This window comes from Moschus berezovskii, chromosome 19 (assembly GCF_049115385.1).
Source record: "Moschus berezovskii isolate FMDL1 chromosome 19, NW_MosBer_1.0, whole genome shotgun sequence".
NCBI lineage: Eukaryota > Metazoa > Chordata > Mammalia > Artiodactyla > Moschidae > Moschus > Moschus berezovskii.
In genome coordinates this window covers 59,519,001-59,546,641 of record NC_142478.1, presented here as the reverse complement: position 1 = coordinate 59,546,641, position 27,641 = coordinate 59,519,001, and the positions used below count along the sequence as shown (strand labels likewise).

The window sequence follows — 27,641 nt, the reverse complement described above, 5'->3', positions numbered from 1 at the left end:
GTTGACCAGAAGGGGTCACTGCAGAGTGAGCAGTGCTCTCAGACACTGTCACAAGCAGGCAGGCAAATATCCAAATCCAAATCCAAAAGTAGATAATACATTTTTGGAAGGACACTCTGTTACTTCAGAGTTCACACTGCCTTCTGCCTACCGTTTCTTTCCTATCTCCTCCTATTCTCTTTTAAAGAATTTAAGAAGTTCACAATGGTGCCCTGGTCCCTTGGGTCCCTATGGCTATCACCATCAGCAAGAAGCACGAGTTTATTCCCACTGTGTCCAATATGTACTGCCAGGAGCTGGGAGGCCTTTAAGACTTGGCAAAGCCTCCTTCCAGGAATGTGAGGTCTGGGGAGTGGGAGTAACAACTCTGCTGAGATAAAAGGACTCCAAGGGAGAGATGGGCTAAGGGGGTCCCGCGTGCCTTTCTTATTGAAAACCCTGGGGGTGAAGGACAGAAATTCTGCCCAGATCCTCTGCCTCTAGGTCTTATTGTGATTCTAAACTTCCACTTTCTGGGATTAGGGTTGGACTGGGAGGGGGTAAAAGATGGAGAGGGAGACAGAAAAGTAACTATCCCCCTATAATCCTCCGATTTCCCCCTCAGATCTCTCCCCCAAGACTTCTCTTCTCCAAATGGGACTCCTTTCCTGAGATATGCAGTATTAAGAAAAAGTGGTTGCAGCAGAGTTCCCCGGGACTGGATGGGATGGGGTGGGGTGGGGACGCTCCTTCCTTTGGATGAGTTTGGCAGCGGGATGTTGGGCTGGCTGGCTGACTGTGAGGCACAAAGAGACATCCCTTATGCCTCATGCACAGATGTAACGCTGCACCCCTCTGCGGGCGGGGCCGGCTCGGCAGATGGCGAGAGGCCGAATTGGTGACGGATTGTCCATCAAATGGCACTTTCTGGCTGGTGAGGATCTCGCTTGGTACCCAGGCTCAAAGAGGAATCCAGAAGACTCCACCCCTACCCCCTTGCTGCTGTAGACAGTCCCTCTCAGAAGTGAGGCGGGGGGCGGGGGCAGGTTGGCTTGGGTGGGTTGATTAAGTTTTTTCTACCTCCCTCAATAGAGGATCTTCTACAGGACTTGAGAAGGGGTTGGGTAGGGAGGTGGCCCGGCCCAGAGGGCACGCAAGAAAGGGTTGGGGGGAAGTCCGCAACGGAGGGGGAGGCGAGGGAACTGGAAAGCAAGATCTCACTCCCGGTTCAGTTCGGGTGCCGGGATTGCTTTTCTCAGGGGTCAGCGCTGCAACTCCGTAGCCGCGGGGCCCTGGTGACAGGCGCACGCCCCGCCCTTTCTCCTCCCTAGACCTGCGGGCTTTTGTTATGCAGATGGCGGCGGGAGGCTGAGACAGAGGAGGAGGGAGTGGGTGGGGAGGAGGAGAGGCGGAGAGGGGGGAGGAAAGTGCAGCTCGCGCGACCAGCCTCCTCTTCCAACGTCACATTGTGAGAGAGACAAAACCCGGGCGCGCCGGAGCTCACACGCGCACGCACACACAGACAACCCCGGCGCCTCTTCTCTCCGGCGCTGCCGAGAAAGCCAGTCCTCCCTTCCTTTCCTGGGGCGCTGAGGCTCCGCCAGTCAGAGCGCAGCCCAGAGTCGACCCAGAAAGCGAAGAGAACCTGCAGACAAGCCTTCTTTCTCCCCTGCTGACCCGGGCTGAGGCGCTCCATCCCCCGCCCTGAACCCCTGTCTTTCGCACCCCACCCTTCTCGGTTTCACACGGACAGGGACCGAGCCGGTGTGCCCCCTTTTGGAATCCACGTTTCAGCACTTCGGACAGCGCCCGGGAGCCCCGGGCCCTTTGGGTTGGCTATGGCGAGCGTTCAGCAAGGAGAGAAACAGCTTTTTGAGAAGTTCTGGCGAGGAACCTTTAAAGCCGTGGCCACCCCGCGTCCAGAGAGCATCATTGTCGCCAGTATCACGGCCCGCAAGCCGCTGCCAAGGTAATGACCTCCTATTTAAGAGGGGAGACCCTGGCAGTCCCCCTTTTCTGGCCTGTGCCCCAAGCCCTGAGGGTTGGATGCAGGCAGCTGGGCCAGGGCGCCTGTCTTTTCCCATCACTACTCTGTATCTCCCGCTGGAACATGGGAACTAATTGCTTGTGTGAGGCTGAAGCTGTTGAGAAGGGACAGAGTGTCTTTAGGAGGAGCAACGCTCAACCGGCTGAACTGGCAGCTGCTGTTTGAGAGGTTTTGCTGTCTTTGGGTGGGTGGTGGTAGTGGGAGATGACTTGACTGAGAAACTTTTCTTGGTATCACAGAGCTCCGAGGACAGGGGGTGAACAAATGGTGGAATTGAGGCAGTCGGGGGTGCTGTACAAGAAAAGATGAAGATTGAACTCGCTCAAGCCTTGTTCAGAGACAGCGGTACATTTCTATACTCAGAAACTAGGGAGCTCTGAATGTTTTGACAAAAGCCCATATGCTGTTCCCTCAAATACACCCTAAACAGCACCCTCCTCTTTGCCTTTCTGGCTATTGCTCCTGCTGAATTATCTAGTCTCCAGCATCCAAAACCAGGATTCTGGTCTCAAGAGTCAGGGAAGAGCTCCCAAGATCATGAAGATGAGCTCAGAAGAGTTTAATCTGTTTCTTCAAAAAGAAGCTGATTGCTTTGAACTCAGGCAAAAGAGCAGTCCTTATGTGGTGGCAGAGTAGTGTGTTGGAAGGAGGATGAGGGAAGAAATGAAAGAAGAGCAGAAAGAGGGTGAAGAAGATGTGGGGTGAATCAGAGAGGAGGTTGGATGCAACGGAAGCATTCCAAGACAGAGAAAGCCCAATCTTTTCATAAATCATTCAGTTTAGAGGAGTTTGGGAATGAAAGGAAGAAGGCTGTGCCCTCTGTCAGGAAAAGTCAAGGCTGTATGAAAACTCATCTTTTGCTGGTGCTAGATGAGTGGTTGGGTAGGAGAAAAAGAAAGAAGTGGTCCAGGGAAGACCACGTAGAGGATTTATTAATCCTGGCAGGCTTCATTAGATAGTAGATTGAAAACATTTCTGGGAAAAGGCTTCAGACAGAATGTCTGGTCTGGCACAGTTGCATCTGAACTTTCCAGTGGGTGTACGATGGAGGACTGATGGGGAGTCATATCTTAAGAATCAAACTCAGACTGGAGAACTTTTCATAGTCTGATAGGGACCTGGCTCATACAAGTGTTTAGAAAAATGGGTGTCCCATGTTGGGGAAGGGTGGACTAGAAACATGACAGGCCAGCAGGATGGAGCAGGCTGTAAGTGGCAGCAGCAGCAGCGAGTATTTGTGTCTGGGATGAGGGGATATCCTCTGACACAGGCTGGAGAAGACGAACAATAACACCAAGTGCCACCAAAAGCTGATGTTACTCTGCTTAGAAGGAGGTCCTTTGTAGAGAGCTTTGACGTCAGCGGTTTTATCTTCCTGGGTTTCTGCCATCCATTCCACCTTCGGAGTGCACCTACTGTTGGCAAATCAGTGCTGCGTTGGCCACAGAATATGCCCTTGTAAAAGGGACTAAAGGAAATTTCACTGGAAACTAGAAGTGCGGCAGTTGGTCCAGAGTCTTCCACATATTTCAGGGGTGCAGGAAGAGGACAGCAGGTTCCTGGTGGTATTTTAGTTCAGATGGGCATACCTTACGTCCGCCGTGCTTGGTCCCTTCACCTTTTGTCTGTCAGTCTGTCACTATCATGATTTTTTTTCCTAGTCATACTCTCAGTCATATTAATCGCTCACAAGGTTTCCCAACCGTCATGCTTTCTGAGGCTTTGTGCAAATCCTAATTTAATTCATATGAAACTCTTACAATAGCCAACCCTCTCCAGCCAGGTATCATTTCATGCCTGGTGTCTTTTAATGTCCCTAGTCTCCTACCCCCGGAAAACCCATTCCCAAGGTGAAAGTCTGAGCATTTAGCCCCTGAATTATTTCATGCTGAAAGGATCGTCTTATTACTTCTGTAACAGGCGTGGCCTTTCTGTAGAATAGATTCCAGTTTTGTAGCTGTTACTCCTGGTTTGGGGTAGAGAGTGAGCAGCGAACATCTGTATTCAAGTCTTCAAGAAGGACTGGGTTGGAGTTGTTGCTTAACAGACTGGCTACAAAACCTGAAACATCCTCATTTTCACCCACACCATCCACATCCAGTGATGGTCAGTGTCTATCTCCTTTGTAATGTTCTGTACTTATTTAATGGTAAATGTACTGTGTTTCTAAAGCAGAGTTCTTAGGAAGGAAAGAAACAGAGGCACGGGCGTAGCATCACCTGGGCCCAGCAGCTTCCTCCACAGGCAGTCTGGGGACTTTGTCTCATCAGAAATGTTGTCTCCTTTCATGAATGAGGCCCCACTCACAGTCAGCAGATCTGCCAAAAGAGCTGGGGAAGGGGGAGGATGAACCACCAGCCAGTCCTGTTTGTTACACACTTAATAGTTGTTTATGGATGAGGGATACCCCCGAATGAACTTCCCCAGGATATTTTAAGTCATTTTCTGAAGATAATTTAGTACGAGGATAGAAGCTTACATTCAGTTCGTTGATTTCATAGCAATATGCATACAACCTTTCTCCAAGCAAAGCATCCACTGGTCCCTCCCCCTCTCTCCTTCTGTGAGGCATACTTGGTGAGGCAATATCTTTATAATGTATCAAGTTGCAAGCAGATGTCTGACTCACATGTCAGAACACCCTAGCAGAGTGGGAGGCAGTATATCACAGTGGTTAAGAGCTCAGAACTGAGCTTTACAGGAACCTAGATTCCCTGGTTCTGCCATTTAGCCAAGTGCCTTAGGCAAGTGGCTCTACCTAGTTGAGCCTATTTTGTCAGCTTGAAAATAGGAATAACAATAGTAACCATCTCAGGCAGTGAGTTAGGAGAACTGAGTCAGGTGAAGCACTTCCCAGTGTGAGGGACATCAGATCAGATCAGATCAGATCAGTCGCTCAGTCGTGTCCAACTCTCCGTGACCCCATGACATAGTGATTGTTTAATACACATTGATTGTGTTTTTCCTGTCTATCCATTTCTCCCCCTAATAATGCTGACCATAAAAAAATGTGAGTTTTCAACTCCTAACAGGCAACTGCATCAAGATGGAGTGGGTAGGATGAGAGCAGTCCAATATTTTCCTCCCTAAGTTCCGGTATTTCCTTCCCTGGGGGAAGGTTGGGCTTCCCAGGTGACACTAGAGGTAAAGAATCAGCCAGCCTGCTAATGCAGGAGATGTAAGCGCTGCGGGTGCGATCCCTGGGTCAACCCACTCCAGTGCTCTTGCCTGGAGAATCCGGTGGACAGAGAAGCCTGGTGGGCCACAGTCCACCAGGTGTTGCAAAGAGTCGGACACAACTGAAGCGACTTCGCACTCGGGGGAAGTTTAGCTGCTTTCTAATCCAACACTTTCAGTTGAGGGCGGTTGGACGGCTGGTGAAGAACTGTCTGAATTCAGAATTGATTGGTACAATATCCTTATGGATTATCCTTTCAGATTGTACAGGGATGACCAAGCACTGGCAGTCTAGCCAAGGTTCTAACTCTTTGAAAACCATAGTTCTAATCCCCTAGTCCATCAAATCTAGAGTGACTATATAATTTGTAGTTCATATCAAAGGTAAAAAGGGTCATCTGTGAGTGGTTGAAGGAGAAGGCAATGGCAAGCCACACCAGTACTCTTGCCTGGAAACTCCCATGGATGGAGTAGCCTGGTAGTCCGTGGGGTCGCTAAGGGTCGGACACGACTGAGCGACTTCACTTTCACTTTTCACTTTCACACATTGGAGAAGGAAATGGCAACCCACTCCAGTGTTCTTGCCTGGAGAATCCCAGGGATGGGGGAGCCTGGTGGGCTTCCGTCTATGGGGTCACACAGAGTCGGACACGACTGAAGTGACTTAGCAGCAGCAGCAGTGAGTGGTTATTCCAAGGTGGAAGCTCTAATGGGGCCTATCCCAGGCAAACCTCACCACCTACCAGGTGGAAGAGAGCCAGCATGAATCAACAAGGTACTTGGGGTGTATGAGACTGCCTCTTTGACCCTACCAAAGAAGTATAGTCATTTTCCTGGTACTAATTAATTCTCTTTTAAAATTCCTTAGCCCAGAAAAGTTTGTATCCAAGAAGTTTAGGCTCAGAGTGGGAAATCTAGTGTTGCAGGCCAACTCAAACTGTAATAATAATCATATCAATGAAGAGTAGTTGAAGACAATAAATATGTAACTGTTGTCTGTAATTAGTATATCAACTGTTCATAGATACGGGAGTGTTTGTAAAAGGCTAGAGAGGAACCCTCCCTTAAACAAAGTAAGCATTCCCTTTCCTATTTTTTTGGCAAGCTATTAATTTTCTTCAAAAATCCTTTCCATGCAGAATAGTCCAGAAGCAGACTTCAGCCCAGTTCCTGTCTAAAGGATCATAAATTCCAAACTATCAGAGATTTTACTGCATAAAGGGAAAGATGGCCAAATTGTTAGGCAGGGAAAATGCCTTTGAATCATTTAATTCAAAACTCCCCTTCATGCCAACAGATCAGTTAGCGCGTTTGTGCTGACTCTGTCTTTGGTAGCCGAGTAAGGGGCTGATGGGAGGCAATTTCCTGTGGTTAAGAGCCAGTAGACAAAGGTCAGGGAAAATGCTTGTCCGGCGATGAATGAATGTTTTCTCTGCAAAGGGAGTGTTACTGTTTGGGTCAAGCCTTTCTCCTTCTGAAAGGTGAAATTTAGTGAATGGTATACAGACAGGGTCAGTGAGGGGATAATTTCTGACACTGCCGTATTCACTTGGCAACCGTGCTGTCTTAGAGACCCGGGCTGCGGTAAATGTTCAGTGAAACTTACATGCATTAATTGAATGAGTACACATGGCCCAAACCCAGCATCAGATTAGCCCTCTCCCAGTCCCAACCCCATCCTGACAGGTTGAGGATGCTGAACAGTGCAACCTGGGAGACTGGGAGACAGACAGACAGACACACACACACACTACAAATAGATTTGACTCTGGCAACCCCCTCCAGTATTCTTGCCTGGAGACTCCCCATGGACAGAGGAGCCTGGCGGTCTACAGTCATGGGGTTGCAAAGAGTCAGACATGACTGAGTGACTGAGCACAGCACAGCGTCAGAATGAAGCTCTCTAAACAGAGATCTGTGTGGTTGGGTGGGTGGCCATGTAGGCTGGTCCATGGACAGGAGGTTGAACTTAATCCCACCTGGAAGTGCTTTCCAAACCTGTATGAGTTCCTGTTAACTCCAGGCCACCACAGAGGTAGGGACATCTCTCCCATCCTATAAATGAGAAAGAAAGTCTGGGTTAGGTGCCTTCTGCTCCATGGGCACCTTGGTCATCCTGCAGGGGAACTACACATTTTTTAAATTATCCTTTCTTTCAGAGTGGCTCAATTTACCTTCCTGTGAGGTGGAAGAGTTCGCAGGGGCTTAACAAAACTGGAATTCAATACTACTTATTACTAAGACTTTCCCTGAGGTGTGAGAGACTATTTCTGGGGTGGAAGAGGTAGGACAATGAAGAGCCTGGGCTCTGAAGTCAGATGGACCCAGTCTGACATCCTGCAAGGCTACTTCCTAGCTTTGGGAATCTGCTAGTCACTCTACCTCTCCATGCCTCAGTTTCCCTGTCAATAAAATACTCATCTCACTGGGTTGTGGTGAGATCATTCTCACTACAGTCGCCTAAAAGAGCCAGTGGAGATTTGTACAGAGCTGTTTTAAAAATCCAACAGGCCCCCAAGGCAAACTAATTAAAAGAATTGTTTCCTTTTACTGTTTGCAGACACTCACCGGCTCCAGTGGCTTTTGGCAAGCACCCTGACCTTCTCAATCTCGGTTTCCTCATCCATACAATGGGGCTAATAATAGCAGCCATCTCCAAGAGCTGTTGGGAGGACTGAATGAACTAATTTATGGAAAGCTGCTGTTTGGCACACAGTGAGGGCTCCACAGTGTTAGCTCTTACTATTAATAATAAATGATCGTTCTTATTATTACTGTGTGCCAGGCCCATCGGGGAGAAAAAGATGAATGAAATGCAGTCTTTTTATTTGAGGGCCTTGGAATTTAGCAGCAATGGGAGACGTAAGCATGAGTGTGTGTGAGTGAGGCTGTCTTAATACTATAGTGTAGATAGGAATAAAGAAAGGGGGATGTGGAAAGTCAGAGAAAGAGATCCTCAGTGAAGCTTGGAATCCTTGCTTATCGTCATACAGTAATCATTAGTTATCTCAGCTGTGAAATGGGAATGATTCTTTTATTTCATCAGTATTACCTACAAATGCAAGGAATGATCAGAATGAATACGGTCTTTATCCCTTGTAGAGTATCAAGAAAGAGCTTTTCTTTTCCCAGAACCTTTCTATGGGGCTAAACTAGAAGGTGGGGGGAGTGGGGGGGCATTATCTGTGGGGATCTTAGTCAGTGTTAATGAAGGGGGCCTGTAGGAAGGAACTGCGCTTAAAATCTTCCAGTTCCCCTGTCAGCAGCTCAAGGATACAGTCTCGGGCTTGGCCCATTAGGTTTCTTGTCCTTCATGGTCCAGTTTTGGCTAAAACGAAATCCAGTCTGCATTCCTCAAGCCGCCACCGACGGTGGGGAGATCAGAGTGAGCCCGTACATGTCAAAGAGAAAATAAACCAATGGGGAATGAGTGCACAGAGTAGAAGAAGCTGCATGTGACTAAAAACCAAAGCCATACTTTCATTCATTCATTCAGTAGATTTATTGAGCTCTTTCTCAGTACAGCAGTGAACAGCACGAAGCCCCCCGCTCTCATGGGGGAGAAAAATAATAAAGAAAGAAAGAAAGAATGTAAGGTCAAGTGGTAGTAAGTGCTCAAGAGAAGAATAAAGCAGAGCAAAGGGCTGAAGGGTGAGAGAAGGGACGGCATTATTGGATGGAAGTGGGCCAGGGACCTGGAGAAGGGAAGGAGTCAGCCATGAGGATTACTGCGGGAAAGTGTTTGTGGGAATGGAACATACAAAGGCCCTGAGGTGGAGTAGTTTGACATATTGGAGGAATAACAAGGAAGGTGATGTGGGCAGAGCAGAGTAAGTGTGGAGGAGACTGACAGGAGACGACTCCCTAGACATAGGCAGGAGACAGATCAAGCCTGTAAGACACTTAAGGACTTACCAGGTCCTCCACACCTAGGCTAGGAGGATGGCGGGGTGGTCCCAGGGGCAGTCAGGGACCCAGGTCTGATCTGTTTCTCTTGGCTCCTCTCTCCCAACTCTAATGCAGCTGGGGATGACTTTGAACAGCAGAGTCAGCTTAGCTGGGCCCCTTCCATGCATTATAGACAAGCATGAAATTTACAATCTCTCTGATTGTGATCAATCAGATTAGGAAATTGAAAAAGACACTGTTTAGACTTCCAAATAGCAATGGCAAATCTTGTTCCCATGGTGGTGAGGGTTTGCTGTATCTCTCATATCCCTGCATGCAAATCTAGACTATTTCTCTCACCTTGCAGCCCCCTAGTCTCCCTTCACTGCACACCCTTGAAGCTACAGCCTATGCACTCTCTCTCTCTCGGCCTCTTTCCCTTCCTCCATCTCCACTGGAGATTTTGCTGAGGGAGCTCCCATATGCCACCAGCCCGTATGTAGAGCTCCATGAAATAAAACACAGAATTAAGATGTCATAGAGACAAAGCCAAACCAAATACAGGAACAATGCCGAATCCTAAAACAGTCATTAAGTAATTCACATCTACATTTGTCTATTCAAAACAAATATTAAGATCCTCTGGACGCAAATGTCTCTCATCAGGAGAATCCCCTAGTTGCCAGATTCCCTGGGCTTACATCCTGTTGACAGGTTCGCTGAGCAGAAACACCAACGGATCACTGTACTCTAGCTTCATTAAAAGTTAAGCTTAGGCAAGTGAGCTGGAATTTTACAAGACAGTTACCACTCCTACGGGAAAAGCGGTGCCATCTGGGCCTGACATGTGTGTATTCATGATATGTGTGTGCATTCTCTCATGGTGGGAATGTGTGTGCCAAGCTCCTTATGTTAGTATGTGCCTAGCCCTGTGCTAAGCATGTTTCATGTGTCATCCGATTCCATCCTCACAGTAACTTAAAGAGAGAGGTATTTTTAAAACCCATTTTTACAGATGAGAAAACTGAGGCTCAGAGAGTAGATGTGACTTGCTCATGGGTATATGGATGGTAAGAGTCATAATTGGGATAAAAACCCAGAGCTCTTAACTGATACATTTATACTTAAGTGCCCTAGGTGGCTAAGTGGTAAAGAGTCTGCCTGCCAATGCAGGAGGCACAAGAGACTTCAATTCGATACCTGGTTCAGGAAGATCCCCTAGAGTAGGAAACTGTAACCCACTCCAGTATTCTTGCCTGGAAAATTCCATGGACAGAGGAGCCTGTCAAGCTATAGTCCATGGGGTTGCAAAGAGTTGGACATGACTGAGCACACACACACACACAAACACTTTGCAGAAGAGGAAAACTGAGACCAGAGAGGTGAAGTGTGTCTTGTCCAAGGTCACATAGTTTATGAGACCAGAATCTTAACTCAGGTCTGCCCGGTGGCAGCTATGTTCTTCTCTGCCTGCAGCACATCTGTCACTGTAGTTCAGATAAGGTCATGGGTGTTTTTCTTTTGTTTTAATCATCTTATTTTATGTCCAATCAGCTTAGGTAATTGCCATTGTTGTTCTCCCATCTCACACCACTGTCAGTAACTCTGTCTTCCTCTGTCCTTACCCTCCTTACCCATCTTCATATCAAGCTAGAGGAACCACTATGAAAAGTAAGTCAAACTCCCTACCCTCAACTAAAGCCCTCCATTATTGTCCCTTGGTTGGTAGAACTTTAGGCCCTTGGTAACTCCCAGCCATGGTACCACTCCTGCCCACCTCCCCCAAGATCATTTCTAAAATGCTCCTTCTGCATTATTAACAATAGCTAGGACATGGAAACAACCTAGATTTCCATCGACAGATGAATGAATGAATAAGCTGTGAGATATATATAGATATAGAGATATATAATGGTATATTCAGTTCAGTTCAGTTCAGTCGCTCAGTCGTGTCCGACTCTCTGCGACCCCATGAATCACAGCACGCCAGGCCTCCCTGTCTATCACCAACTCCTGGAGTTCACTCAAACTCATGTCCACAGAGTCGGTCATGCCATCCAGCCATCTCATTCTCTATCGCCCCCTTCTCCTCCCTTCCCCAACCTTTAAAGGAATGCGTTTGAGTCAGTTCTAAAGAGGTGGATGAACCTAGAGACTATTATACACAGTGAAGTAACTCAGAAAGAGAAAACAAATATCATATATTAACACATATATATGGAATCTAGAAAGATGTTACTGATGAACCTATTTGCAGGGCAGCAGTGGAGACACAGACATAGAGGACAGACTTGTGGACACAGCAGGGAAAGGAGAGGGTGGGGTGAATTGAGAGTATAGCATGGAAACATATACATTATCATATGTAAAATAAATAGCCAGTGGGAATTTGCTGTATGACACAGGGAGTTCAACCCAGTGCTCTGTGAAAATCTAGAGGGGTAGGATGGGATGGGAGGTGGGAGGGAGGTTCGAGAGGGAGTGGACATATGTATACCATGGCTGATTCTCACTGACGTATGGCAGAAATGAACACAATATTGTAAAGCAATTATCCTCCAATTAAAAATCAGTTCAGTTCAGTTCAGTCGCTCAGTCGCGTCCGACTCTTTGTGACCCCATGAATCACAGCACGCCAGGCCTCCCTGTTCATCACCAACTCCTGGATTCACTCAAACTCACGCCCATCGAGTCAGTGATGCCATCCAGCCATCTCATTCTCTGTCATCCCCTTCTCCTGCCCCCAATACCTCCCAGCATCAGGATCTTTTCCAGTGAATCAACTCTTCGCATGAGGTGGCCAAAGTATTGGAGTTTCAGCTTCAGCATAAGTCCTTCCAATGAACACCCAGGATTGATCTCCTTTAGAATGGACTGGTTGGATCTCCTTGCAGTCCAAGGGACGCTCAGGAGTCTTCTCCAGCATGACAGTTCAAAAGCATCAATTCTTCGGCGATCAGCTTTCTTCACAGTCCAACTCTCACATCCATACATGACCATGGGAAAAACCATAGGCTTGACTAGACAAACCTTTGTTGGCAAAGTAATGTCTCTGCTTTTTAATATACTATCTAGGTTGGTCATAACTTTCCTTCCAATGAGTAAGCGTCTTTTAATTTCATGGCTGCAGTCAGCATCTGCAGTGATTTTGGAGCCCAAAAAAATAAAGTCTGACACTGTTTCCACTGTTTTTCCATCTATTTCCCATGAAGTGATGGGACCAGATGCCATGATCTTTGTTTTCTGAATGTTGAGCTTCAAGCCAACCTTTTCACTCTCCTCTTTCACTTTCATCAAGAGGCTTTTGAGTTCCTCTTCACTTTCTGCCATAAGGGTGGTGTCATCTGCATATCTGAGGTTATTGATATTTCTCCCAGCAATCTTGATTCCAGCTTGTGCTTCTTCCAGCCCAGAGTTCCTCATGATGTACTCTGCTGCTGCTGCTGCTGCTAAGTCACTTCAGTCGTGTCCGACTCTGTGTGACCCCATAGACAGAAGCCCACCAGGCTCCCCCGTCCCTGGGATTCTCCAGGCAAGAACACTGGAGTGGGTTGAGATTTTCTTCTCCAACGTGTGAAAGTGAAAAATGAAAGTGAAGCCGCTCAGCCGTGTCTGACCCACAGCGACCCCACGGACTACAGCCCGCCAGGCTCCTCCATCCATGGGATTTTCCAGGCAAGAGTACTGGAGTGGCTTGCCATTGCCTTATCCGGATGTACTCTGCATATAAGTTAAATAAGCAGGGTGACAATATACAGCCTTGATGTACTCCTTTTCCTATTTGGAACCAGTTTGTTGTTCCATGTCCAGTTCTAACAGTTGCTTCCTGACCTGTATACAGGTTTCTCAAGAGGCAGGTCAGGTGGTCTGGTATTCCCATCTCTTTCAGAATTTTCCACAGTTTATTGTGATCCACACAGTCAAAGGCTTTGGCATAGTCAATGAAGCAGAAATAGATGTTTTTCTGGAACTCTCTTGCTTTTTCGGTGATCCAGTGCATGTTGGCAATTTGATCTCTGGTTCCTCTGCCTTTTCTAAAACCAGCTTGAACATCTGGAAGTTCAAGGTTCATGTATTGCTGAAGCCTGGCTTGGAGAATTTTGAGCATGACTTTACTAGCATGTGAGATGAGTACAATTGTGTGGTAGTTAGAGCATTCTTTGGCATTGCCTTGCTTTGGGATTGGAATGAAAGCTGACCTTTTCCAGTCCTGAGGCCACTGCTGAGTTTTTCAAATTTGCTGGCATATACAGCATCATCTTTCAGGATTTGAAACAGCTCAACTAGAATTCCATCACCTCCACTAGCTTTTGTAGTGTTGCTTTCTAAGGCCCACTTGACTTCACATTCCAAGATGTCTGGCATCATGATTATCCTGGTCGTGAAGATCTTTTTTGTACAGTTCTTCTGTGTATTCCTGCCACCTCTTTTTAATATCTTCTGCTTCTGTTAGGTCCATACCATTTCTGTCCTTTATCGAGCCCATCTTTGCATGAAATGTTCCCCTGGTATCTCTAATTTTCTTGAAGAGATCTCTATTCTTTCTTATTCTGTTGTTTTCCTCTATTTCTTTGCATTGATTGCTGAGGAAAGCTTTCTTATCTCTCCTTGCTATTCTTTGGAACTCTGCATTCAGATGCTTATATCTTTCCTTTTCTCCTTTGCTTTTCACTTCTCTTCTTTTCACAGCTATTTGTAAGGCTTCCTCAGACAGCCATTTTGCTTTTTTGCATTTCTTTTTTATGGGGATGGTCTTGGTCCCTGTCTCCTGTACAATGTCATGAACCTCTGTCCATAGTTCATCAGGCACTCTATCTATCAGATCTAGTCCCTTAAATCTATTTCTCACTTCCACTGTATAATCATAAGGGATTTGATTGAGGTCATATCTGAATGGTCTAGTGGTTTTCCCTACTCTCTTCAATTTCAGTCTGAATTTGGCAATAAGCAGTTCATGATCTGAGCCACAGTCAGCTCCTGGTCTTGTTTTTGCTAACTGTATACAGCTTCTCTCTCTTTGGCTGCAAAGAATATAATCAATCTGATTTTGGTGTTGACCATCTGGTGATGTCCATGTGTAGAGTCTTCTCTTGTGTTGTTGGACAGGGTGTTTGCTATGACCAGTGTATTCTCTTGGCAAAACTCTATTAGCCTTTGCCCCGCTTCATTCCGTGCTCCAAGGCCAAATTTGCCTGTTACTCCAGGTGTTTCTTGACTTCCTACTTTTGCATTCCAGTCCCCTATAATGAAAAGGACATCTTTTTTGGGTGTTAGTTCTAAATGGTCTTGTAGGTCTTCATAGAACCGTTCAACTTTGGTTTCTTCAGCGTTACTGGTTGGGGCATAGGCTTGGATTACTGTAATATTGAATGGTTTGCCTTGGGATCAAACAGAGATCATTCTGTCGTTTTTGAGATTGCATCCAAGTACTGCGTTTCGGACTCTTTTGTTGACCATGATGGCTATGGCTACTCCATTTCTTCTAAGGGATTCCTGCCCACAGTAGTAGATATAATGGTCATCTGAGTTAAATTCACCCATTCCAGTCCATTTTAGTTCACTGATTCCTATGTGTCGATGTTCACTCTTGCCATCTTCTGTTTGACCACTTCCAATTTGCCTTGATTCATGGACCTAACATTCCAGATTCCTATGTACATTCCAGATTCCTATGTATGCTCTTTACAGCATCAGACCTTACTTCTATCACCAGTCACATCCACAACTGGCTATTGTTTTCGCTTTGGCTCCATCCCTTCATTCTTTCTGGAGTTATTTCTCCACTGATCTCCAGTAGCATACTGGGCACCTACTGACCTGGGGAGTTCCTCATTCAGTATCCTATCATTTTGCCTTTTCAGGGCATCCTTTGTAGCTCAGCTGGTAAAGCATACACCCACAATGCAGGGGACCTGGGTTCTATCCCTGGGTTCAGAAGATCGCCTGGAGAAGGGAAAGGCTACCCACTCCAGTACTCTGGCCTGGAGAATTCCATATACTGTCAAAGAGTCAGACATGACTGAGTGACTTTCACTTCACCAATTAAAAATAAATAAATAAAATACTGTTTCTCACTCCATCTGGTCCAGCTGCATCCTGTTCCCTTTATTTCCTCAAATTTCCCATGCCCTTCCAGCCATGGGGCCTTTGCACATGATGCCAAGAAAGCAGTCTCTCTCCCCTGGTGCCTAATTTACACCTACTCACTCTACTTTCAGATCTCAGCTCAAATGTTATCTCCTTAGGGAATCCTCCCACTATCCTCTAGACTAGGTCACACCCAACATTAACTTTCTTATCGGTGTAGTACCTCTCTTGAGTCTAAACAAATTTGTAATTTTGTACTGATTTATGGGATCATTTGGAGAAGGAAATGGCAATCCACTCCAGTATTCTTGCCTGAAGAATCCCATGGACAGAGGAGTCTGGTGAGCTGCTGTCCATAGGGTCGCACAGAGTCAGACACGACTGAAGTAACTTAGCAGCATGCATGCATGCATGGGATCATTGGTTGAAGTGTACCTCTTCTAATAGACTGAAGAGGATGGGGACTGTGTCAACTTGTTCATTGGTTTATCTCTTTCACTTGATACACAGCAGGGGGTCAAACAAATGTTAATTAATTGCAGGAATTGTAACTCTTTCTCCCCAGCAAATCATTTTCATACCTAATAGTGTGAACCATAAAGAATTTCCAGTATTCAAAAATAGCAGTGTTTACTTTGATTCTTAGAAGAATCCTTTGAATTACTGAGGGTAGAGGCCATGTCTGTCTCATTCTTTGCTCTATCTCAGCATCTAGAATAGTGGCCCATGTTTGGGGGATCTTTAAATGTTTGTTGAGTGAATAGTGGAGGGTATGCAAATATAAGAGCATGGTACAGGTAAGGAAACTCAGAGACCTACACGTGTACATCATCAGAATTTTAGAGCTAAAGGGATTTTAGAGATCATCCAGTCTCTTCATTTTACATGTGGAGGATGAAGGGATATGTTTTATAGTATTTATAATTATTGGAACAACTGTACAGGTATAATTTATAAATAAATATATGAAGGTTTCATTATAAAAAATTTCTTACTGAGAGAGATAAGAGATCAAAAGATCTCCGGGGCCCGCTCATGTAATTCAGTTCTTCATTTTGCGGATGGGGAAACTGAGACCCACAAAAGGGGAAGGATTGCCTGAGGCCTTTACATAGTCTAAATCAGCCTGGGTGAGCTCTGGGTTCAGCGAAGTGCTGCTTGAGAGCGTTATGTCACGGTTTGTGTGTTAGCTTCCCTGCTGTGATCAGGCCATCAGAAATCACTGTCTCTTTCCCCCGCCTCTCGCTGTGAGATGTGGCATCCTGCCCCATGAAGTCCTCTTGTGGCATATGCTGCCCAAAGCCTGGTCTGGGGATCCTGAAGAGACGTCCATCTGTACTCAGCCTGTGTCTCACAGAGCAGGTGAACAGCTCTGGCTCTTCCCGGGATCATATTTCAGAGCTTTCAGCCAGTAAGGAGGCTTTTCTTTGGGCAGCCTCCCTTTCAAGGCCAGATGGCAGGTGGTTCTGGGGCCCAGCCCACTCCCATAAAGGGTAGATAGGCTCAGGGCAACTCTTTCCATGTGGACAGTTGTTTCTAGTAGGAAGCCATCGCAACAATAGCACATCCTAGTGATCAGCTCCTGGTAAGTCACTGTTGGTTCACGGTGGCGTTTAGTCTGCAGTCAAGTTGGGAGGGCCATCAGGGACGTTTGAGGAACTTGAATGCAGCCTCTTTATTTTATAAGTGGGGAGTCAGGGCCACAGAGAGTGCGCAGGACACTTTGTGGAGCATCAGAATGTTAATGCCAGAGGCACAGGTGACATATGGGTCACCCGACACCTAGTTCTAAGATGCCACACTGCTCAGAGTTCCTTGGAGAAGAAGGCAGAACAATTAATTTATTCCCATTTTACAAATGGGACAATTGAGGCTGAGAGACATGAAATGACTTGCCTTAAAGTAACATCATGAAATAATGACACATTATTATTGTGGTGGTAGTGGTGGTTTAACTATTACTGTTGGTCTTATTTGAGTCTCACAGAAGTTAAGAGACTGTTTTATGTCCATTTTGCAGAAGAAGAAACTGAGGCTCAAGGCATTGTAAAGACCCAGAAGAAATGCCAGGTCTCTTGATTCCAGGTTCAATGTCCCCATCCCACTGCAGACAAAACGTGTAATCCAAGAAACTTGTGCCCTGAGCATGGATCCACTAGGCAAGGGGAGGACAGGCACGACCACCTCTGGTCATTGACCAGGCTGCATTGCCAGTGTCACCCACTTAAAGCCCCTTTCTTTCTCTATACTGAGTGTACCAGCCTCAGGCCCTTTTCAGCTGCCCCAATGTATGCCTTTTCCTGAGTGGAGACATTCCCTTAGAGTGAAATCCCTTTTAATGGCCAAGGAGGGAGGGAGAGTTTGGAGTAGGACCCCAAAAGTGCAAGGGGGGTTCAGAGCTCAGGAGCCTTAGGAGGAAACTTACCTCATCATTTCAGGGGCCCAATAGAGGCAAATCAGCCTCCAAACTTCAGTGGACGAAGCATAAGTCTAGAAACCTTCCTTCTTCCACAGGAAAGGTTATGTATGACCCCTCCCCCCAAGAAAAGACATGTCGCCACTATGAGAGACTATAGTGACATGTCGCCACTGTGAGAGACTATAGTGCCACCACTATAAAAGACACTTGAGAGTCTTTTCATCCCACACTCTCTAACTTCATTTTATGGAAGGAATCCAACACAGAGTAGTTAGGTAACTTGCCTAAAGCCTCACAAGCAATTAGTGCCATAGACAGTGGGTTCATCACAGAGCATCAGTGGGTTCTAGGGAAGAGGAAAAGAACCAGTATGATTGCCATTCACTGCCTGTACCCATCCACATCCCAAAACACTGGCTGGACCTACAGTGTGTATGGCCTACACCCTGGACCTACAGTGGCTATGGCCCTTTAGTAAATTAACTCTCAGACTCACCCCAATGGTGGTTTGAATGCAGGAGCTGCAGACTGTGATCTAAGTGTTTTGATGTTTCCCAGTTTGTGGTTTGGACGAGATGCCATCAAAGCCACCTGATGCTTGCTATCCCCACTCCGGTCCATAAGTCCCTGTTTCCTTCCCTCTCCTTAGAAAGTTGTCCTGCTCAGCATGCTCCCCCACCTATCCTGCTCATCCAACCCTAAGGAAGGCATCAACTCCCATTCCACTTGCCAAGAAAACGCTGCTGTGACACATGTCAGGGGAGAAGTGTTTCACAGTTGGATGAGTTCTGGCTCTGTAGTTAATAAGCTTCAGTTTGAATTCTATCCCACCATCTATTAGCTGTGTGATTTTGAGCAAGTCACATCACTACTCTGAGTCTCATTGCCCTCATCTGTATCATGGTGACGAAAATCTCTAACTTGAATAATTGTTGGTTCCTGGCTTGACTATTTGAAATAGTTGCCCTAGGACATTAAGGCTTATGTTCAACAGAGAATCATTTTGGTAGAGGAAAAGTACCAAAAGACCATGTGATTATTCTCCTAAATCTCAGAGCTCATGGGTTCCTATTATACAGATGGAGAAATTAAGACTCAGAAAGGCAAAGGTACTTGCCTGCCCAGAGTCAAACAGTGAATCAGAACTCAGGTCCCCTCACTCCCAGGATTCACTCCTCTGCCTCACTGAGCTCATGAATGTCAGTGTTTCAACTCTTCATCTGTCAAAGTTTTAATTCCTAACCATAGTTTCTGAGTACTTACTATATGCAAAATGCTTTATCTGCAGCATATCACTTAATCCACTAAACTATAAGGCAGTTGTATATTATGACAATTTCCATTTAGTAGATGGGAAAATTAAGGATCAGAAGGTAAGTAACTTGTCTAAGCTCACATAGCTAAGTGATGTCAGAAGTGCCATTTGAATCCTGTGCTGGTAACTCTTTCTAGCTCTGGTTGGAAATGCCTGCTCTGCCAATCTCCTGGTATAGGAAGGAAAGGTCAGAAAAAGTAGGGGCACCATATGGAAACAAGGAAGTTCTTGACAAGCTGTTTACATTGTTCCATCCCAGTGCCACAGTGATGCAAAGAGAGAACATAGCTCAAGATGTATGTCCACTAGTACTGCCCAATTTTATTTTGGGGTGAGCACACTCACTGAAGGAGTTTGATGCTACATTAATAAAGCAGCTTTCCTGGAAGCAAGTTTCCCTAGGGAAGAAAAGGAGATAAACGAGGAGAATAAGTTTTTCTTGAGTGAGAAATTTGGGGCTTATAATTGTAATAACTACCCTGAGCTGACCTGTTTGGGTGCTTCCATTATGCAATCATGGCCATTGTTCACAGGCACAATACTTCATGCTTGCTGTGAACTTGACTGACACACTCACCTGTCCATCCATTAACTCATCATCTACTCCTCCATCCATCCATCCATCCATCCACCCTGCATTCATCCACTGATCAAGGGACCATTAGTTTATTGATTCATAATCTCATCCACCCATTTATGTATTCTCCAGCTATTTGTTCCCTCATCCTTTCTCTAACTATTTTCTTCTCCAACCCATCCATTCATTCAACCAACCAACCAATATTTATTGAGCACCTACTTTGTGCCTTCTTCACCATTTCCCTGTATTTATGGTAAAATAAGTTCCATTAATTTAACAGATGATAAGAAACAGCAGCTTAAATAATTTATTTTTCAATACCTTACAGGCATAAATCCTGGTTGAACTTGTTCTTCCAATCTTAGTTCTCTTTTAAGACACCTGAAACGTCGTGGTCCCAAGGAATTTAGACAACTTAGATTTGTTTGTTTTTCTCTGAGGCCTTTTGCTATTGAGATTCAAATGATTGTATTTATTCATTTTTATCAGAAACAAAGTTTGCAAAAAAAAAAAAGAAAGAAAGAAAGAATCACAATTGCTATGATCCTTTTTTAAAACTTGTGCAAAGGGATTTCACATCTGAAATCCCTTCTGATTATCCATTCATACCTTCACCCAGGACTGAGTTTCTACTATATGTAAAGCATAGTAATAGATAAAAATTACTCTTAAGTTGCTTACTTTCTAGTAGAAGAGACATGTCTATAAATAACTAGCAACTAGCAGGGCAGGAGTTAAGTTTGTCAAAAAGAGAGTTGAAGTCTGAACAGGTAAAGCGGCTGGCCAAAGGTTAACAAGTTAGTAGTAATGCCATACAATTTTAGGTATTTCCTATTGATAAATTAGGGCTTCTCTGGTGGCTCAGTGGTAAAGAATCTGCCTGCCAATGCAGGATATGCAGCTCTCCTGGAGAAAGGAATGGCAACCCATTCCAGTATTCTTGCTGGGAAATCCTGAGGACAGAGGAGCCTGGCAGGCTACAGTCCATGGGGTTGCAAAACTTAGTGACTAAACAACAACAATTGATAAACTAAGTTCTGTGCTGGGCCACTTGTAGGTATCACTTCCCTGTATTCATGCCCCAGTCCTATGCAGTAGGACTATGCAAAATGTCCCCATTTTGCAGATGGAAGTAAGGCTCAGAGGCTTTAAGCAACTTTGCCAAAGTTACCACCTTATACAGGTCAGAGTTAGGATTATAACCCCTATACATGTTGCCACAATCTTCTCTCTTACCCAACAATTTCTTCCCCAGAGGCGAGATATGGGGAATGTCACTAGTGAGGCCTAGCTGTTCTCTTGCTTTCAAGTTTCTAGATGATCACTTCAGTGGAAGCTTACCCAAAGACAGCTCAAGCACAGGGAGAAGGGACTGCCCAGCAGTGAGGCTGACCTCATGGGGCTGAGTGAAGCGTTGCCTGAGGATAGTGATGGTCCTTTTTCACAATGGGCAATTACTCAGAAGGAGAGTCAGGCAGCAGGAAGTGCCTTTCATGCCAGAAGTGTTCTTCCCTACAATCCCTTCATGGATTGAACCATCCATGAAGAGGGATAACCTTTCAAGACAAGGAGACAAGAGATATTGGTAGTTAGCCATGTTTTCTTGCCCAGAACTAAACCCAAAGATGGCAATTCAGAGGACCACAAGCTGAGTCATTGGTACTGAGGAAGGGCAGCGGAGAATAGATACATGTTAAACACAAGGTTCGGAGAAGGCAGTGGCACCCCACTCCAGTACTCTTGCCTGGAAAATCCCATGGACGGAGGAGCCTGGTGGGCTGCAGTCCATGGAGTCGCTAAGAGTCGGACACGACTGAGCGACTTCACTTTCACTTTTCACTTTCATGCATTGGAGAAGGAAATGGCAACCCACTCCTATGTTCTTGCCTGGAAAATCCCAAGGACAGGGGAGCCTGTTGGGCTAACGTCTATAGGGTTCCACAGAGTTGGACACGACTGAAGCGACTTAGCAACAGCAGCAGCAGCAAGCACAAGGTTAAGCATGACAGATCCTTGGTAAGCCCATTTCCTTGCACTAAACTTGTCGGGTGATTAAAAACAGCCTTATATTGTGAGAACACAGGTCCAGAGAGGTTCCTTTGCTTGCCCAAGTTTGCCCCTCTTGACCATCCATTCACGCACATTACCACGGAGACACACATCACTCCTGCCCACGTGGAACCCTTTTGGTCTTGCAGCTCTCTCCCACTTCCTCCTCCCCTCCCCTCTTTCTCCTCTCCTCACCTCTCCTCTCCCAGCAGAGACAATCTCTTTCTGCTCTGGAGAAATCTTTTTTCTTTTGTGTTTCTTCAGGACTTTCTCCTAAGTCCATAAATCCCCTTCCTTAAAGGCTTTGACTTTTCTAGAAAAGTCATATTCTTTCTTTTTTCAATGCTGACACATGCCTTCACTGAGGCAAGGCGGGTAGAACCCATGATTTGCTTAAATGGTAAAAAAGAAAAGGGGAAAATGTGGGGAGGGAAAAACACATAGATCAGTATCTCAAAATAGTATCCCATTTTCATGCGATATTTTCTTTAAGCCCCTTAAGCTTTTGAGATGGGTGCCATTAAATTGCCTCCAGTTAATAGATGGGGAAGCCCAAGTTCAGAAAGATTATGTGATTTCTCCAAGGTAACACAGGGAGGAAGTTGATCCAAGATTCAAACACAAGCGTGTAAGGACCCAGTAGTCAAGATTTTAACTACTGTGTTCTACTACCTGTGAGAAAAATGATATCAAAATTGTTCAAAGATGAGAATTGACTTGCCCAAGATCATGCAACAAGTCAGAAGAATGGGAGCCAGTTTTGCTGATCAGAGGCCTATCAGTCAATACACATATATAATGAGCACCACCGACAGGCATCTGGGCCTATGCCCATGCAGTTCAGTCTCTAAGGAGGTTACACTTAACACCCAAGAATAAAGTTGAGAGGAAAGAGCTGTTCATTAGAGGGTCGGCCAGACTACAGACCTATACAACTGAGTAAGGGCAGGATGGCAAAGTTCCATAGAGAGGGTCAAGAGCTCCAGCCAGCTGAATCACTGTGTTGGGATGGGCATATGGGGCTACATCTGAGATGAATAACAAAGAGTGCTTTGATCCATTAGTGATGTCTGTCATTGGTGCAAGAAAGGGAAGTGGTAGTATGCATGCTATATATTTATCTTTCCCAGGAAAGGAATGCTACAGCTTTGGGAAGGATCAGATCAACTATTGATACTAACCACTGAACACTTTGCTGCCTAGCTTTTTCCATTCATTGTTTCAATTAATGTTCATCATAAAACACCCCTCCCCCTATTATACAGATAAGAAAGTGGAACCTCACAAAGGGAAAGTCACTTGCCCAAGGCTAAAGAAGCTAGGCAGTGGCTAACCAGCTCTGATAACTACTGTTAAATACATAAACCGTTGGGTTGATTAATAGAAATGTCAATAGAAGAGCAATCCTGGAACCGGTTAATTAGTGTGTGAATGTATATATTTGGCCAGAGGGCTTTGTCTTGTTTATCAGCCACTAGCACAGGACCCAGGACAAAACTGATACCCAATCCATATTTACTTAGAACTATGAATAGGCGTTGTATTATATACCCCAGGAGGGGTGGTTTAGAGAGTAAAGAGATTTCACTGCACTTGTAATGGGAAAGTATCTAGTTCAGTGCTTGGCACAAGCTAGGACTACAGTAAATATCTGTTGAATCAAAAAGTGCTAGAGGAGTTGGCTACTAGGTGGGATTCAGAAGAGAAGACAATCTTGGTAAAGACAGGATTCAAGGGCCAGCCTGCCCACTGCTGATCCTCAAGATGCCATGTTAAATGGACACATGTCATAATCTCCTTAGGCGAGTCAGGGAGTTGAAGGAGGAGAAGGGGTGTCCTATACCCAGGGAGTTATTTCTGGCTTTGTGTTCTGCCAGCAGGATGTTAGGAGGTTGCAAGAGCCAAATCTGCTGCTGGGGGCTCTGGAATTCAGAGCCAGGGCGATGGATGCCAGCTTCATCTTGCCTGGAGCACCTGAGTGCTTTGCAGAGCAGGGAGGCAGCAGGGAGGGTTGGCCTCAGGAAGCCCAGTCTTCTCCCACCACATCTTTTCCCAGCTGTGTCCAGCCTCTGTTAAGTTTGGGGTTATTTATCAGCAGAATTGGCACATTATTAAAAGATTTTCAAATTATGAAAGCTCTGTGATATGGGTAGAATTATTTTTTTTCTATTTCACAGAAGAAAAAAACCAAGACTGATAGAGTTTTTTGGAATAATAATAACGTGTGAGTCAGACATTATACTAAGAATTTCCTATATACTAACTCATTAAAGCTTCACAGTGCCCTATGAGATGGGGAATATTATCTCTATTTTGCAGAAGGGGAAACTGAGGTTCAGGAAGGTCCAAATGTCATTAAATGCAGTCCTATCTGATTCCGGAGCCCATGTGTTTAACCTCCATGCTATATAGGCTCTTCGTCAATCAGTTAACTAGTTTAGTAATTAATAATTTACTTTTATATAGTGTTTTACATTTTTCAAATGTTTTATGTATATTTATGCCTTTGAGCCGTGCTCTAGTGCTTTAATACTATAAGGTGGGTGGAGCAGGTATCCTTTTTCTTCACATCTTTTGACACATCAAAAATGGTGCCAGGAGTTAGGAAGGTACTTTCTGCTCTGCTCTGACTCTCCTTTGTACAGTGTGTATGATGTGTGATACTTTGAACTGCACAGGCAAGTAGCTCCAGCACTTGTACCATTTTACTTGTATGTTTCACTTCTCCAGGCCTCAATTTTCTCATCTCTAAAATGAGGGGAATCATTTTCTTCCAATAAAGTTACTGTGAGCATTGGAGATGATAAATTAGAAGAGAGCCTAACATGTCAGACACATCAAAGAAGCACCTAGATGCACACCTCTGCGTCTACCATTTTATAAGAATGAGCAAATACTTCTCTTGTTGGTTCTCTTTAAGGATTGTTGTTGTTTAGTTACTAAGTTGTGTCCAGCTCTTTGCAACGCTATGGACTGTAACACGCCAGGCTATTCTGTTTACTGTCTTTCGGAGTTTGCTCAAATTCATGTCCATTGAGTCTGTAATGCTATCTAACCATCTTATTCTCTGCTGCCCACTTCTCCTTTTGCCTTCAATCTTTCCCAGCATCACGGTCTTTTCCAATGAGTCAGCTCTTCGCATCTGGTAACCAAAGTATTGGAGCTTCAGCTTTATCAACAGTCCTTCCAATGAGTATTCAGGGCTGATTTCCTTTAGGTTTGCCTGGTTGGTGTGGACATCTGTAACAAGATGTAATTAGTTACAGTTAGTCATCTATAACTAAGGAAGAGCACCATTTACTCTTAGCACCCTTGTTTCCCTCCTGCACAACTAATCACTAGAAAGAAAGAGTCTCAGACCCAGGAGCTGTGAAATGTCCAATATATTTAATCCCAGTGGATCCCATATTTTCAGTGACCAGTTCTATATTAAAGACCATGATGGTATTGATCTCCATTTGGGTAATTCCAGACCAGAGCTTTAGCCAGGACTGGGTTAAACTGTTTCTAGGTACGAGAGACATCTCCTAGAAAAGAGAGGCAAAAAGAAGAACACAGAAAATATATTTACCATTGGAGCCTAGTTTGTGATTACAAGTCATCTTGCTGTGGACGGCCCTATCCTTGGGCTGCAATTATGCCTGTTCTGAGTTTTCTCCAGAAACAGCTACAGATGAAGGCAGTCTGCCAGAACCTAACCTAAATGAAAGATTAACATTCTCCATAGTCGTGGGGTTGTTTGCTCAGTGGGAGGACCTGGGAGGCAGTGTAGCTGGAGAGATGGGGACTTCCTTTCACATCTCATCTTCTTTCTTAGGAATCCCTCAGACCCACTGGAACCGATTCCCAGAGCTCCTTCTTCCCAAGGAACATAATCTCTCACCATGAGAAAGCATCTACTGGCTACTTATACCATTTAGACTCAAAGAATAAGCAGAATAGATATAATCTTGGAGATATTCAAGAAGGTCATTAAATAAAAATAGTGAATTTAAGGTAGGCAAAAATAGCAGCTACTTGGGATCTCCATGGCTTAACATGATCCAGTCCTTTCTTGTCCATATCTTAGTCCTATATGGGTTGAAGAAGGGCTTTGCTTCATAAAGCCATACAGGGACCTACCTCTGTAACATGGCTTCCAGGCTATGATCCAGCTAGAAGACAAGGAAAGTGAACCAAGGCAGAGAGGTCACACTTGCTCTTAACTGCTTCTGCCTTGAAGTGATCCATTACTTCTATCTATATTCCACTGGTGAAAGCTAGTTACAGGGTCCCTCCTACATGCTACGAGAACTAGACAGGTAATTTTGTAGCAGGTCTGGGTAGAAAGGGAAAGAAATTTGATGCCATCCTCTCCCATACACAGAAACTGCCTTTCATTCCTGGAATCACAGCCTGAAGCTTCTCTGATAAGCTCTTTCTCCATATAAGAGGAAGAAGGCAGGAAAAACAACAGTCATGATTTACTGAGCATTTCCTATGTTCCAGGAACTGCGATGAACTCTTCATATGCATTAACATGTTGAACATATTAACTCCATTAAGTATATTTTGTTACTCCCATTTTACAGAAAAGGAAATCCCCAAGGAGAGAAGTAATTGATTCATGACCACACAGCTAGGAGGTGCTGAAGCCAGGGTTTGAACATGGATCTTTCTAAAGCCTGTATTCTTAACCATCAGACCATACTGCCTATGTGAAGGGTAACTTTCAGAGTGTTGTTGGAAGGATTAATTGTGGTGATAGGAAAAGTGATTTTCAGTGCCTGGCCTGCCATTAATGCTTATTAAATGTTACAAAAATGAAATCAAAGAAAAATACTCAACTATCAGAAAGCTTCTCTTTGATCTTTGGGAAGTAATCTCCTTTGTTTTTTTCCTTTGAAAGTTTGCTCATGCTTGTATTCGTTCACTCATTCATGTCCGACTCTGCAATCCCATGGACTGTAGCCTAGCAGGTTCCTCTGTTCATGGGATGTCCCAGGCAAGAGTACCAAAGCAGGTTGCCATTTCCTCCTCCAGGGGATCCTCTCTACCCAGCGATTGAATCCATGTCTCCTGACTCTCCTGCATCAGCAGGTGGATTCTTAACTGCTGAACCACCAGGAAAGCCCTTTATAAGTTTAGTATTCCATTTATTCACTCACACATTCAGTAACATATCCATCAGGTGTGTTTTATGTGCCAGACTTGGTGCAGGATGCTTGGGTTGTGACAGTGAACTAGATAAAGTCTCTGCTCTCAATAAGCAGTGTTTTGACCTCAGATGGATTTATTCTTCCAGAATTCTTAGAGATTCTGAGAAGGCACATCAGGGTTGTCAGAAAATTGGAGTCTGGTTGGCCAGTTGGGATGGGATGGAAACTCAGTTAACTGGAAGGGTCTGTTTCCCATTCATGGGGCAAATCTAGTCAGTCAGTTCAGTTCAGTTGCTCATTCATGTCCGACTCTTTGTGACCCCATGGACTGCAGCATGCCAGGCTTCCCTGTCCATCACCAACTCCCAGAGCTTGCTCAAACTCATGTCCCTTGAGTTGGTGATGCCATCCAACCATCTCATCCTCCATCGTCCCTTCTCCTGCCTTCCATCTTTTTCAGCATCAGCATATCTTTTCCAATAAGCCAGTTATTTGCATTAGGTGGCCAAAGTTTATTGGATCTTCATCTTCAGCATCTCTGAATGAATCATCTTCATTCTCAGAATGAATATTCAGGACTGATTTCCTTTAGGAGTGACTGGCTTGATCTCTTCACAGTCCGAGGGACTCTCAAGAGTCTTCTTCAACACCACAGTTCAAAAGATCAGTTCTTTGGCACTCAGCTTTCTTTATGGTCCAACTCTCATATCCATACATGACTACTGGAAAAACCATAACTTTGACTAGACAGACCTTTCTCAGCCAAGTAATGTCTCTGTTTTTAATATGCTATCTAGGTTGGTCATAGCTTTTTTTCCAAAGAGCAAGCGTCTTTTAATTTCGTGGCTTCAGTCACTGATATCTTAGGTGATTTTGGAGCCCAATAAATTAGTCTGTCACTGTTTCCATTGTTTCCCTGCCTATTTGCCATGAAGTGATGGGGCTGGTTGCAATGATCCTGG

At 45.0% G+C, this 27,641-nt stretch overlaps 1 protein-coding gene across 1 annotated transcript in view; it reads left to right on the top strand.

The window, feature by feature from the left end:
* Positions 1-1,802: 1,802 nt before the first annotated feature.
* The window catches only part of SRRM4 (serine/arginine repetitive matrix 4), a 176,716-nt gene continuing 150,877 nt past the window's right edge, over positions 1,803-27,641 (top strand). Inside the window, exon 1 of the mRNA XM_055405460.2 lies at positions 1,803-1,948. Within this exon, the coding sequence (XP_055261435.1) occupies positions 1,818-1,948 (131 nt within the window). The 5' untranslated portion in view covers positions 1,803-1,817. The remainder of the gene's footprint in view (positions 1,949-27,641) is intronic.